The sequence below is a fragment of the Diadema antillarum genome, unplaced genomic scaffold, assembly GCF_040938485.1.
Source record: "Diadema antillarum isolate AM-2024a unplaced genomic scaffold, OU_Dant_1.0 scf00000234, whole genome shotgun sequence".
NCBI lineage: Eukaryota > Metazoa > Echinodermata > Echinoidea > Diadematoida > Diadematidae > Diadema > Diadema antillarum.
In genome coordinates this window covers 240,999-255,500 of record NW_027271123.1, presented here as the reverse complement: position 1 = coordinate 255,500, position 14,502 = coordinate 240,999, and the positions used below count along the sequence as shown (strand labels likewise).

At 37.8% G+C, this 14,502-nt stretch overlaps 1 protein-coding gene across 2 annotated transcripts in view; it reads right to left on the bottom strand.

Annotated features, from left to right (window-relative positions):
• Positions 1-14,502, bottom strand: part of LOC139724860 (adenomatous polyposis coli protein-like) — a 115,450-nt gene that overhangs the window by 57,649 nt on the left and 43,299 nt on the right. For both annotated transcript variants that reach the window (XM_071635983.1, XM_071635984.1), the window contains exons 3-4: positions 7,647-7,839; positions 4,317-4,440 (exon numbers count right to left, since the gene is read on the bottom strand). In XM_071635983.1, coding sequence (XP_071492084.1) covers positions 4,317-4,440; positions 7,647-7,839 — 317 coding nt within the window. The remainder of the gene's footprint in view (positions 1-4,316; positions 4,441-7,646; positions 7,840-14,502) is intronic.

The following is a 14,502-nucleotide window of genomic DNA, read 5'->3' as shown; positions in this document are numbered from 1 at the left end:
CAAATAGTGGTATCATCACAGAAACACGGACCACAGAAATCACGGCCATCCCTCACTCTCATTGGACGACAGGCACTCATCTCAGCTTTGCCTCGGACACTGAATACTACAGGCATCATTGACGTTTAATCAAGACAATATCACTGTCAGCCATGCGGAATGTGTGGTCTTATTCCCCGTCCTGACAGCCACGAGCTTCTGGGTATGCACCCCTCTACAATAATTCCGTAGTCCTGTCTTGAAATTCGGCACCCACAAGCTGATTACTGGCACTGAGCCATGAATTTAATCAAATCAAGCGCTTAGTCACTCATAAAGATGAATTTGACCGATACAAGAATGACATACCATCTATGTACACTCAAGCAAGAAGAGACACACACAATATCAGATAGGAATGATAGGTGTACAACCAACATGTGTTTATACTGTGTTTTCTCTGTTACTGTTGAGTCTTCATGGGGGATACTCTTTTAATATAAGAGTGAGAGAAATGTAGTGTGTGTTTTTGTCAAGTGAAATTATAGAAATCAAATTATAGAAATCAAATTATAGAAATCAAATAAAAGATCATTGAAAACAAAAAAGTGTGTGTCTGTGTCTGTGTGTGTCTATGAGATGATGTTAAGTATCTTCTCATGTAATATGAAGCATAGAGGTAGTCTATTCCAATTCCATAAACTTAATGAAGGAGAAAAATACCAGTTCAAAGAAAAAATGTTTCTTTATTTACATTGAATCTCTGTAGGTGCACAGCCAATTTTACTACTTGTTTAGCAATATACAATTCTTGTGTCATAAGTGCATAGAGAAGATATCATCCTGTCAAATTCAATATGAAAAATACACATTAATTCTAGCATAAAATTGGATAGAGTATCTAATAGTAAGCATTCCTTATCACTAACTTCCTACTGATTCGAAGGAATACCTTTGAACAATATCTTCTTGGAACGAGACATGCTCTTGTTATGGTATTTTGTTACCACAGCATCACAGTGCAAAGTAAGATGTAGAGGATTGCCAATTTGTGATGTAAACCAGAAAATTTTATCGGCACCTTTCTGATCAATAAAGTGTCAAGGCACTGCAGACATGGAAGAAAAAGCGTGCACGGCTCCACTCGTAATAAACTAACAATAATTTTGGGGCCCTACTTAGTCGAATGCGCCCACAGAAATCCATTTCTGTTTAGGTGATCACGATAATAAACCCCGAAGGAAAAACAAAAAAAGGGAAAAGGGGAGACTGTCGTCATGTTTCTAGCTTTCCATAATGAAACAAAATTACAAGAAAATGGGGAAGTGAGGGCGAAATGCCTCCATCACACAGTCTCCCATGAGTCATCAGGTAATGACAACGAAAAACAGATGCCTTATTAATGACAGTCCTATCAATGCGGCTGGCATACAGAGTCTCACAGAGAGTAAATCCAAGCATGAAGTCAGTCCCTCCATGTCTGCTCAAGGGTGTCTCAATTTCTACTGTTGCGTTTTGTCTCCAGGATTTACTGGGTGGATCCCTCCTCCCTCTCTCTCCCCTCCCCTCATCCAAAGAAAAATGACTTGAATGAATAGAGCAATGTAGCAAAAGCAACAGTTCTGTGATATTTGAGCATAATCAGTCATATCGTAAGAACATCATGACCGTTTCAATGTCATCAAGTCACCTACATACACAGTCTTGGGGCAAAGCAATATTGCTGCATTGTTTAGAGAACTCTCAAATTGTTTTGTTACTGTAGATGACATATTTATTTTATATAATATCTTATACAATAATATTTTCTTTTCATAGGAACACAAATTCTTGGATCCTGCTTCAGAGATGTCAAGGACATAATTTCATAATTTCCTATGAAAACTTACTTTCAAGAAGCAGAAATCAAGTCCTTCACCACAAAATCAATGATAATCATATTTTTGCATCAAAAAAAAAAGAAAAGAAAAAAAAGGAGTATATCAGGAATAATGCCCAGACTCATACGACCAGCATGGCTAATATGCACTGTCCAGTGAAAGTTAGCTTCAATTCTCTGACTGTTTAATCTGCCCTCACTGACGGGCATTTGATGATTTTTCCTACACAGGCCATCGCAGTCATTCTATCCTTACTCTTGATTTGCTCAAGCTTCCCTCATTGACTTTCTTCATAGATATTTGATACAACCTTGTCTTTTACGGGAATTCTCATTCAGACGGTGCTGTTTATATGAAACTGGTAGTGCATTTTTCAATATATATTCTAACAGGCAAAATACAATCTGAATCACTGGAACCTCCAAGGCTTCACAATTAAAATGCACTGCAATGGTTCCACTGTCAGTAATGTCAAAGTTGATCGTGTCAGACAAACAAGAAATCACTTGAAAATTTCTCTTCACTATGGAGTGGACACATAACAATCACCCGAGTGCAAATGTGTGAAGAAAATAAATCCAAGTGTCCGTAAGATTTATGTAATGATAGATATTTTATGTTTAATCTCCCTCGAAATGTTTTAAAGTCTGCATGTTTGTATGAATATATTTTCACTTTATAGAATTGATATAATTGTTATAATGATTGCTAGAGTTAATATTATTGCTGATATCGGTGCATTAGTATCACGGATATTATTTGTATTATATGTTCTTAAAATTGTGATTTGTAACTTTTGATGATTACCTGCAATTATCTAAATGGATAATTGACCTGGTGATGCATGTTAAACATTTTCTTGAATAAAGAAATGATTCAATAAAAATTCCATGCTGTGGGGCTTTATGCCAATACTGTTAAGCTCATCATCGTGGTGAATACGCTGTCATGGGATCAATTCAATGGGTGGAAACACCTCACTAGAATTAGATGCCTTGGGTACTTAACACGATGATTTTTAAATTTCTGTGTAGAGTGGTGAAATGGGTGTGGTGAGAAATAGGTTTGGTCATAAGGAAGCAGCTGCCCTCTGATGAAGACTTTCACTCCCATAGATAGACGATATCATCACTAGGTGCATTCACATCAAAATTAACCCATTGAGGACGAGTCCTGAGTATACTTGGGCAGGTGTCTATGGGAAATGTGTGTTGTCGAAAAATCAGTCCGTCCTCAATGGGTTAAGTTGGTATAAAATATCATGGTAATTTATTCTCACTGTTCTCTGGCAAAACACCATTGGTGTAGTAATAAATACCACTATACTTCAGTTGGTGCTGTTCTCATTCATGAATTTACCATGTTGTTTCTGGCCTAGAAGTACACTTTTCTGAGGTACGTACTACACATCACACACATATCTCCTATGGGAAGAAGATAGAAGGTATGTCGGATCATGTGAGAAATACACCACAGTGTGATGGTATTTCATGACATGATTCACACTCGAACCTCACATGCATATTTCATGCAAAGTTTGAATTACCGCCCTAAATACCATGGTATTCTGCAAAGTATTTTTGCAGTGTATTTGGATTCACATTACGAAATATCGCACAAAGTACTGTGGCATTTCAAATACAGCAGTACATATATTTCACCATAAGTGTGAATGGGTCCACTGATAGAGAATATCATCATTATGATATATGTCCAGCTGTCAGTCACAGGGTGTGGTGGCGACAGAGTCCAGCAGGCATGGCAAATTAACGACGGAGAAAGGAAGGAAGGGAAGACACTCTGGTGTCATGGGAAAATGAGATGTGATAAACACAGGTAAAACATCTTTCCCCAGGATGTATGCATTTCCATCGGGATATTGCTTGAGGATGCCACATGATTGCAGACAAGCATGATTGCATAAGTTGCAAGAGGGATTCTTGAAAGAAAATGCTGGAAGAAGCACAAAATGAAGCACACAATAACCTTCTTGGGTTGTTAGAAAATATTCTTAATAAAGAAGTACAAAGGAAAGATGCCATAGTTTGGCCTTTTTCTTCTTCTTCTTTTTTTTTCTTTAAATAAATGAATAAACACACACACAAACTCATGCACAGTCTTGTGCATTTAGTCACTTTGCTGTACCAGAGGAGTCTCCTTTCTCAAAACTAAGAGGGTGCACAGCACTACATGATATCGCACGCTGACTACAGGATACTTTGTACCTTTAGTATTTTGTTGCATTTAAAAAAAAATCTTTTCCAATCAGCAAAACTATTGCATTATTCAGCCAGGCACTGATAGATGTCCTCATTTTGTACTAATTCTTGCCAAAGTAGACAGCAAGGATAGCTTCATTGGTTTACCGTATACAAATAAGAACAAATACCAAACATGCCCATCATAAAACAAAGAAACACATACACACAAACATGTAAACTACATCTAAGTACAAACCTGTCTCGTTCTAGCTCCTTTATTCTGCTGAAGAAATCCATTGTGGGCCTCAGACAAGCTTCAGTCCCACCTGATGCTATTGCTGTCAGCAGACTGTGAGCTTTGCCTGCAAGCTTTGCACTACCTGTGAAATACAACAGCGAATGCAAATGTAACTGGATAGGCATATAGCCACATCATTCTAGCCAAAACAGAAATGCACTTCTGTCCCATTTAAAAAAAAAAAAAAAAAGAAAAGATCAGTGACTTGCCTAAAAAAAACAACACTCAAAACAAACAAATAAACATACAAACAAACAAAAACAAGCAGGACTGCCAACATTCACAAGTGAAAGTCAGAAAGGTCTGATAGAACAATCAGGGGATACTTCTGTGTATCCTGTTCTGTAGATGGAGAACAGGCAATGCATTTGGGACAATAATGAAAAATCATAAAGCTTTTTTAAGATGCATAACAAGATTACCAAATATTTTGCAAATATGTGGCGAATAAGGAAAAGTTGTCTACAATATTGTTGTCTGTGGTACTTCTATTTTGTATGTGTTATTTGATATTAACATATTGATGATATCTTGGCTTTAAGAATTACTCCTAATAGATGTGTGCAGAATGATAATGCTGCTTTTCACAAGCTGAATATCACTCCTGTCGATGCCAACGTCAACTCCATTGCATGATACGTCCGTAGCATTCACAGGTAGCAGCTTGGAGAGGGTTAATTAGCCAAACTAATTACAGCACGATGTCTCATGATGCATGACCTCTTACACTGCTATTTTTTTTTTCTTCTGCAAGGAACTGTCTGAAAACGCTTTGCTGTCGTTACTTCATCACATATGCGAGCAGCGTCAAACTCACCCCAAATTATTCATAGTCTCATAAACATCAAAGAGCCATCAAATCCATATTGGAGAAGGGAGAGAGAGGGGCCCTTCCCTTTCTCCGTCATGCGCCACCACGCAGACATGGCGTCTACATTGCAATATCTCCTGACCCACTTTCGGCGGCAACTTGGGGACATCATCCCTCCCAATTGGGCGTATTTGCACACAGATTCTGGCAAGCAGTTGTTTCATCATGAACATGAAGCCGGGTCTGCTGCGGAATCTTGCAATATACCACATACACATGAAAACTGTACTCTATACGCTCTCTACAAAGTTAAACTTCGCCCATCTTTCAGCAATTTCATGCAGTTGCTAGTGGCTTGTCCAGATGTGACATTTGCCTCTGGATACCAATCTTGAAACCAAAAATTTCAGCTTGCCCATTGGCTTCAGCAAATTAACTTACGCTATTTCAGTATCTCTCCCTTCTGAAAGTATTCATTTTTCATTTAAAAGCCTGTAAATTTTTCATCTATAATGTACATTTTGGTGTTATGGCTACACAAAATGAAGTTTACTGTTACATCAAATGATATGTACCTGATTATTTTTATTTCTCAATTTTCTTTTAATGTCCATACATTTCATACTGAACCATTTCGGTATAAGATAAGATTCTCTACATAGCAAATAAATCAAGCATTTAGTGAAATTGGCATACAAACAAACCACTACTGTAGAAGTGGAAATTTTTGCAGTGTTGAAATTTTCGCGTATTTCGCGCAATCAGAAACTAGCACGCGAATATTTTTGCTTGCCATATATTCCTACATAGTTGATGTCTTGATATCGCAGAATTAAAAACACGAAACTCTTCTTCTCCAGCTGAGCGTGAAAAATTAGTTGTGTGAAAATATCTACTTTTACAGTAATTGTCAGTTGATCAATAGAATGGAATTGGCCTGATAGAGAGTCTATGGAGTTAAAACAATCCACTTCTTGCTTGATGAAGTGCATACTTTTGCCAAGTGTTGCAGTGTGGGCATGACTGGTATATTTCTTCTTCAGTTGGTTTTAGTGACACAGAATCAAATGACAAGGAAAAATTATTTGACAGATTCAACTCTCATGCTTCAATGTAAAGATGGAACAAGTACGCTGTATACGTTGTTGTAGTACACTGTATCTACTCATCTGTAGATATTACCGGTAAGTCCCATAAAGATATTATCTGAATACAAGACAATGAATCTTGCAGAAACAGATAAAGCCAAACATAAATTCTACCCACACACATAACCCTAACCCTAATCCTAATCCTCACATCAAACTAAACCTAAAACCCTATCACAACCCTAACCCTAACCCCGAGTCCTTGGAGAAAATAAGACTGGAGCAACTGTTGCAGAAGCAAATGTCGTGTCACCTGATATGACAGCTGGCAGCCATACCAAAACAGGGAAATGTAGTGTACAAGCAAGGTAATAGCTTTAAAGATAAGATTTTGGCAAATGAATCACTGAAAATGATTTCTTCACTACAAAAACAACAGTCCTCTATACCACGATGTGTTGATACCCTATCCCCAACCCCCCACAAAAAAAAAAGCTTTTGGTACCCCATTTCAATTTTCATGTGTTTACATCAAAATGAAGGCCAGCCTTTTGCCCACTGTAAACAGGGTCTTAAGGTCTGACTAGAACCATCATAGCAACATGAAAAGTCTGCCCACTCTCTGTGACACAATGCCAGGCCTATCATTCAAATACTGAACAATGCATGAGATCATGAATGGGAGGGGGGGACTCACTTTACAGCAAACCAAAATCTCTTCCTTGGTAAAAATCTTCTCTACTTGAATAACATTTTATGTTTGATTCTTGTTTGGGGTTTTCTTTCTTTGTGTGTGTGTGTGTGTTTGTTTTTTTGTTTTTTGTTTTGTTTTGTTTTGTTTTGTTGTTGTTGTTGTTTTTGGGGGGGTTGGGTTTTTTTTTCTTTTTTTTTTTGGGGGGGGGGGACATGCTTCTCATCTAGACAATGCTGTCAGAATGCAAGTTCACAAATTACTTAAATTCTCCTTACATTGTGTGAATACAATCATCAGTGTACTCCAACATTGTACTGGATAAATCGTGAATGAAATCATCAGTGTACTCCAAAATTGTACTGGGAAAATCTCAAACAATCTTGCAACTCAGTGACAACAAAACAATTTCATACAAGTTAAATATTCAGTACACGGATGTATAAACATGCTACATGCATGTGATCAAATCATGCAGTCATTGGTTTCATACAGCATCCCTCTGTTGCCAAGTAATATTTAGGCTTTAAGAATCCTTTGATAACATTAACATCCCAAAAAATCTTTCTTGTCACCATCCTCATTTTCAAATGACAGTATTGCCCATTGGGAAAGAAAATGGACTAGTTTGGGATACTATCACTTTCTGAACATCAGGGGATGTCTAAACACAACTCAGAGAGAATAGAGTCACTTACTGCTTGACTGGAAGCTGGCCCCTGCTCCTGATCCCGCTGAAGACGTGGTGGTTGCCATGCCAACGCCGTGCATGGCAGCCTGAGCGAGAAGCTCCTCCTCCTGCTTGCTTGAGTGATGGTGGCTCATGCCGTCTTTCATGGTGAAGGATTCTGTCTCCAACTTGTTCAGCTGGCTGGAGTTGTCTTGGAGTTCCTGGAGAAAGGAGGCAACCAACCAACAGCATAGCACATTATGCCTTTCATTATCATCAACCTCATATAAGACGGAGATTTGGTGACTTTTTTTTCATGGAACTTTGTACTACATAATACAGCAGTGTACAAGAAGCCCCAACCCTTGGAAAACACACATGGACAGCACCATAATCATTCCAATCTTGTGTCGATAAACATTGCCATCATATTCTTTATTCATTCATGTCATCTTCCCTGGAGTCTTATGAACAATTATTTCCCTGACCTCTCAACTGAAATTCAGCTGAAATCATGATAAAATAGAATAGAATGGCAGTGCTAAGACTTTATACTCAAATGATGTACTAGTATCACTAGTATAAAGTATCATCTAATGACGCACATGTCTGAAATGTACCACACATTTCACTCAATAATATTTCCATAACAGTAAAGCTGTAGCCAAGTCTCTGCCCTGTATGGATGAAAAATCATTCAGCAAAAATTAAAGGGAAGCTGCTTTCTGTGTTCAAGTAGAACTGTAAAAAACAGCAATGAAAGCTGAAAGGAAAGACAACATGAAAATAAGCAGTTATGGAACTTATAAATGTTCACATGTTGATTTGAAATTTATGTAACAAAATCAATTTTGCAAATTGGAAGAAGTTACGATAACGTCATCTCAAAACTAAGTTTACTAAATATCATCGTAGTTTATACACAACCATAATCCCCATTCAAAATGTCACTATTGTTAACTCAATGTTGGACTAGAAGAATTTCATGTAAAGGGTAGGATCAGTGGTTTTCCCCCTCTTGAGCAACTCATGACAAAATAAAAGGAAATCTAGTGAGGATTTTTTTTTCCTGTGCAAGTGAATAGGAGACCTGGGAGCTGAGACATCATCAGCTCATCTGATGTATATGTGATTATGACCATAATTACTAGTCTGCTAAGTATGTGACACTTCAAATCACAATTCCATGCTAGTTTTAATCAACTTTTCATTGTGCAGTCTGCTTGATCACATATTCAAACGAGAGTGAAATTTCACCCTTAAAACACATGCAAAAACTCTGCACAGGTCTCCAGACTGTAATAACCCAATACATAGATTCATGAAGACACACGTCTCTCCAACGGCAGCCCCGACAGCTGGTCCCCACTCCAACATCTCATGCTTCCTACTCAATCAACTGTCACTCGTCAACTGAATATTCATCCTTAAACTATCGCATCAGTTTGGCTGGAGAGCTCTTAAATGAGAGTGAGGGATAGAAGTAGATCCGCAACCTGAAAGACAGTGGAATATAGCAAGAGGTGGAGTATGAAACATAAGGAAATAGATAAAGGGCTAACATGAACATAAAGAGAAAGAAAGAGAGATAGAGAAAGAGAAAAGGCTAGGAAGATGCAGAGAGAGAGATAGAGAGAATATAGTAGGTAATTTAAACCAGGGTGGTATCTGGGTTGAGACAATTGAGAATTGGATGACCCAGATGCAGGAAAATTGAAGCCGTGAGTCATGAATCAATATGTTACAATGCGGCTATATCTCTCTCTCCTTGCCTATTGGCCTGCCGTCATTTGGGCAAGTAAACACAACAGTCTCCAATATCAACAAATACATAAAGAGCATTAACACATGTGGGGTAACATTGAATTTATCAATATCAGAAACAAAAACAGCCACCCAAGACACTAACAAGTTCTGCAATTTCAGGAGGCCTGATACCATGAAGATAAGAAATTAAAGTAGGTTTCCTTAACGACAGATTTCATCTCAGATTGCGGAAGCACATCAATGCATGCAATTCAAGACCAGTTGTAAACAAAACTTGCACTCTACAAAAGTTAAAAGTCACATTGCACTTTTACTGATCTTCAAATGGTCGTAAACTCCCCTTTGCCAGATTTTGCTGATGAATTAAGGGTATGATTGCTTTCTTGTGCTCCATTCTTTAAAGGAAAATCCTTGAAAAATAATGTACCTAACTCATTTTCATATTAATTTCCTTCCTCGAAGTGGCATCATGACAGGCTTACATCCTCCATACCAAATTTTTGTTCAGTTTGTAATTAGATGATTCTAAAGGGAAAGAGGGCTACAATAACTAATTTATCAATAACAACAACAAAAAACCAACCCTCTTTTTTCAGACCACACTTGACGAGTTGTGAAGTATTTTGTATGATTTTCACCTGTAACTATGAATGTACATCATTGTTTTGAACAAATATGTGAAACTTTGAAGTCCCATAACTTTATTCTTTATCTAAATTTGGTGAAATGCTCAATATTCTAAATTAACTTGAACATGATATTTAATGTTCAGAAAGCTGAGGCACTGCAGCCCATTTTGAAAAGCCCCTTATCCAATTTCTTCTTATTTCTATGAAACAATAGCCACCTTTGCACTGACCTGAGGGGTCCAGGCTAGAACAAAACAGGGTTAAAAATTTGCAGATTCTTCAGAACCAAAATAGTACTTAATATTTCTTTTCTTTTATCAATTATATAGCATTATATTGTGGATAAACTCATCACTAAATTATTTTCAATTCCATATTGATGCTAAGAACTCATTTTTTTCTTGGAAATGTGCAATTCCAACTATCACTAACTTTTTAAAGTTTCCTTCATGTTCCTCTCTCTCTTTCTGCTCTTCTACATTGGTCATCTATCACTTGGTCTACTCCCACTTGGGTCTAATGGCCATTTAGTCTCAACCCACATGGTCTAATCCCGTTTCGTCTACAACCAGTTCTTCCAATGACCATTTAGTCCAATTACCACTTCACCTCATTACCAGTTCGTCCACTTTCATATGTACTATTCCCATTTGGCCTAATACCGACAATCCATTAGGCAGAGTGGGAAAAAAATCCAAGCACACAAAATTAGAATTAGACCATCTGGTCATTAGACAAAACGATAATTAGCCAAACTGGGCATTACACCAAGCAAGGATTGGACCAAACACGCATTAGAAAAAATTGATAGCAGACCAAATGAGTTTAGCCGTTGTGGTGTTAGACGAAATGGGAAATAAACCATCTGATATTAGACCAAGTGGCAATAAACCTTTTACTGTATATCAACAATGTCATCACAATGACCATTCATGTACAATTTTCACTGTAGATTTTTTTTTTTCCGGGGGGGGGGGGGGTGACATGTGGGGGAGGGGGAAGCCCTTTCGTGCTTGTTATGTACATGTATTTTGTGGGAACACAATGTATTGTTTATTTTTAAGAAGATATAAAAATAAACCAAACAGAGTCTGCTTAGCAGATGAGGGATTACTAAAAAAAAAGAAACACTACGGATGTGAATTATTACTTTTTTCCAACTGTAATTCTGATTCTGACATATAATATGCTGACAACAACTAATCACATCCTCTTTGTCTCTGAATTGAGGATGTGATGTATGACAAGTCCCTTCTTTCTATCACACGCTGGACCCATAAATATGTCACTGTCTAGGAATTTGCAGTGATTAAAATTTGCAAGGGATAGCTTACTGTGCATCAGGCACCAGTAAACATGGTTTTGATATCATGCTCGCTCGACTTTTCTCTCTCCCCCTCCCCAGTTTCTCAGCAGACAGAGCTGGGCCCTATATTTCAACCAGAGGAAGCAATGGCCGTGGGCTTGGTGGGTAACTTGATTCTCTCCATGCTCCATGGTTTTAAGAGCAAAGGGAGAAAAACCATTGTGGGATCGTATAACATCCTAAATTTAATCCACACATATCAGGCACCGGTACGATCCGCTCTCAAACTACTACATCACGCATGCATGAGGGCGATATTGGATTTTTAAATCTTTTTTTTTTTCAATATGGCAAGTTGGTGGAGAGATTGCATAAAGCAATGTCCGCTGTCAGCTGCAGCTTTTAGTAATTTCCTCTTCCTATCTTCCCTTTCCTGCACTGAGTGAAAAGTCTGATCACCAACAGAGAACTGATTTCTTTTTTAGTTTATGATTCATGAATTGGAATGTAGGAAGTCATCTCAAATTCTTTTGTCTTCAAATTGGAGGATTTTTGGTCCCTTTACACCAGCACTCTTTGTAGCTATAGATTTTCAGTATAAGCATATTTCCAGCATCATGGGGGGGGGGGGGGGGGGTTAGAAGAGGAGAGCAATTTCTCCTCCACTGGATCCTCCTTTGAATGGCCTTCGCTCAGTTCAAATGCTCTTGGTTGCTTTTTAGTTTGGCGTCCAAAAATCAATATTGATGTTCACATCACTTGAGTTCAACATGTGAAGTGTTTTGCAAAGTAAAGGACAAAGAAACTACAAAATAGAAAAAAAAAGACCAAGTCTACAAGATAGATCACTCTTTTGGATGACATGTCTGCTTCTACCAATCATTTGGTTCATTTTTACACACAACACACAGCCGGTGTTTCAGAGGTCATAGCTACACAGGAGGGGGTAACCTGGATGCCAGTAAGAGCAAAACATGTCATCTTCAGTCATCATCACAAGAACTATCAGCATGGTTACTATTGCAACCTCCTCAGCTCTCTGAGAAATGTGAAAATACACGATTACATTGCCACACAAACACAAAGAAAGAAGGACACACGTGTAGTAAAATACACACATACAAACATACAAAGTCAATATAGATACATACACAGGAGCACAAACACACAGAAGGAAAACAAAATCAGCAGCACTTGTTGATTCATTGTAGCTGTGAATGTATCATGAATACAAGAAACATTGATGACCAGACTGTGCTTCATCACCTGAGGCCAAGGGCTAAATGTGGACTATGTAATGTCATTTTTGCACATTGATCAAACATAATTCTAAACATTTCTCCCATCTTAAATGTTAGCGGCAATTCACCATCCAAAAGTCTGTGTAATGATACGAACTGCTTCTACTGTTATTCCCCTACAAAGTGTCCAAAAAAATTCATGCACATAAAAACAACAGACAAACATATTTTGGATCAAAATGAGAAAATAGCACACACTCAGCATTCTGTATCAAATCTTTAAAAAATTATTAGAAATCTATAAGGCCTATTTACTAATTCTTACAAAGAAAAAACTAGAGAGATGAAAATATATAGCTTACAACTCTGTATTTACTGATGCTGCAGAAAGTTTAATGTGAAAGAGAGTTCGAGCAGTGTGGCTTATTTCTGGTAACTGAGCACTTTTGCATAAAAAGATGCAATCAAACATAAGTCAGAAAATCAAACATAAGTCAAATACCAGCTAATCAGAACTGAGCATTCAGAGACTTATACTTGATTTTCTGAAGTAGAGTTTGATCTCAACCTTTATGCAACAGGGCCCTGGTCTAACTGACTACAACCTGGACGAGCACTTCAAACTTCACCAAGTTACTGTGTAGCAAATTACCTCAAGTAGTGGAAGTCTGGATCGAGGTACATGTCACAATTGTGCAGGTATTCCCAAGCTCACATCACACACACAACCCCCATGACCCAAATTCCCAGCATGGTGTGTTTGTTAACATGCTGCCATCTCATCACCTCCACACTCTCAGCTAAAAAGCCCCATGGGAATACATGTTACGGGGATAATCTTCTGGGTTCATGTTCACAAATTGAATAAGTACTTAACAATTTCAGCTTTACGTACTGTAAAACCAGAAACATACACAGCATGAAACTTTTGCAAATTGGAGCCAACGGCTTTTTTCGCGACATGAAACTTTCATGAGTTGCCGACTATAAAAAACTTACAAGTATACTACATATGTATTAGTAATACAGGAATTTGAACTTTCGTGTGCAGAAGGCACATCATGACAAATGAAAATTTGAATGCTAACTGTAAGTTTGATTTGGAAGAATAAGCTGGAACCAGACTGTCAATGATACCACACAGAATGGGGACCTTGGGACATTTTGAGTGTGTGTGTGTGTGGGGGGGGGGGGGGGGGAGGGGGGCTCACAACCTGAGACTATTGAAACAGAATTTGGAAGAAAGAAAGAAAGAAAGAAAGAAAGAAATCCCAGGAAGAAAGACTCGTTGCTTCCATTTTTTGTTCACACTGATATCTGGTTTCTATCATGAACACACAGTGACATAAAGCACTTTGATTTCAGTATGTATCATAATACTTCCATATAGTTTTTATCATTGAAATCTAATGATGATATATATAAAGACATAGAACACCAATGTGCTGGTATACAGAGAGAACTTTCACTTGAATGAGAAAGCTACACTTTTTAGATATGCTTCTGTGATCATGATTTGATTTTCTACGCTGTGACTGTTGTGTTGGCAATCTGTAAGTGAAAGACCAAGTTCTTTAACCCTACAAATTACCTATGGGCAAAACTATCCTTTTCAGCAGCAATCCTGCATATAGAGGTAGAAGTGCTGTGTGGGTGGTGCTCTATGGTTACTTCCTGAATTCTCCAGACTTACTTTCTACATGCAATGTCACAATACCACATAACATGTATGTACGAAGAAATGTTTCCACAGCTTTCCTTGGAAAAGAAATGATACATAACCCTCATTCATACTGTTGAATGAGTATTGTAACACATTCATGCTATCTCACTAAATCAGGTTGAAATGGTTGAAAAGAAATGGAGAAAAGAATAGGTGATGTTTTATCTAAAACCTAAATCTAGAGCACCTTCTCACTACTGCCTATCATGGCCATTACA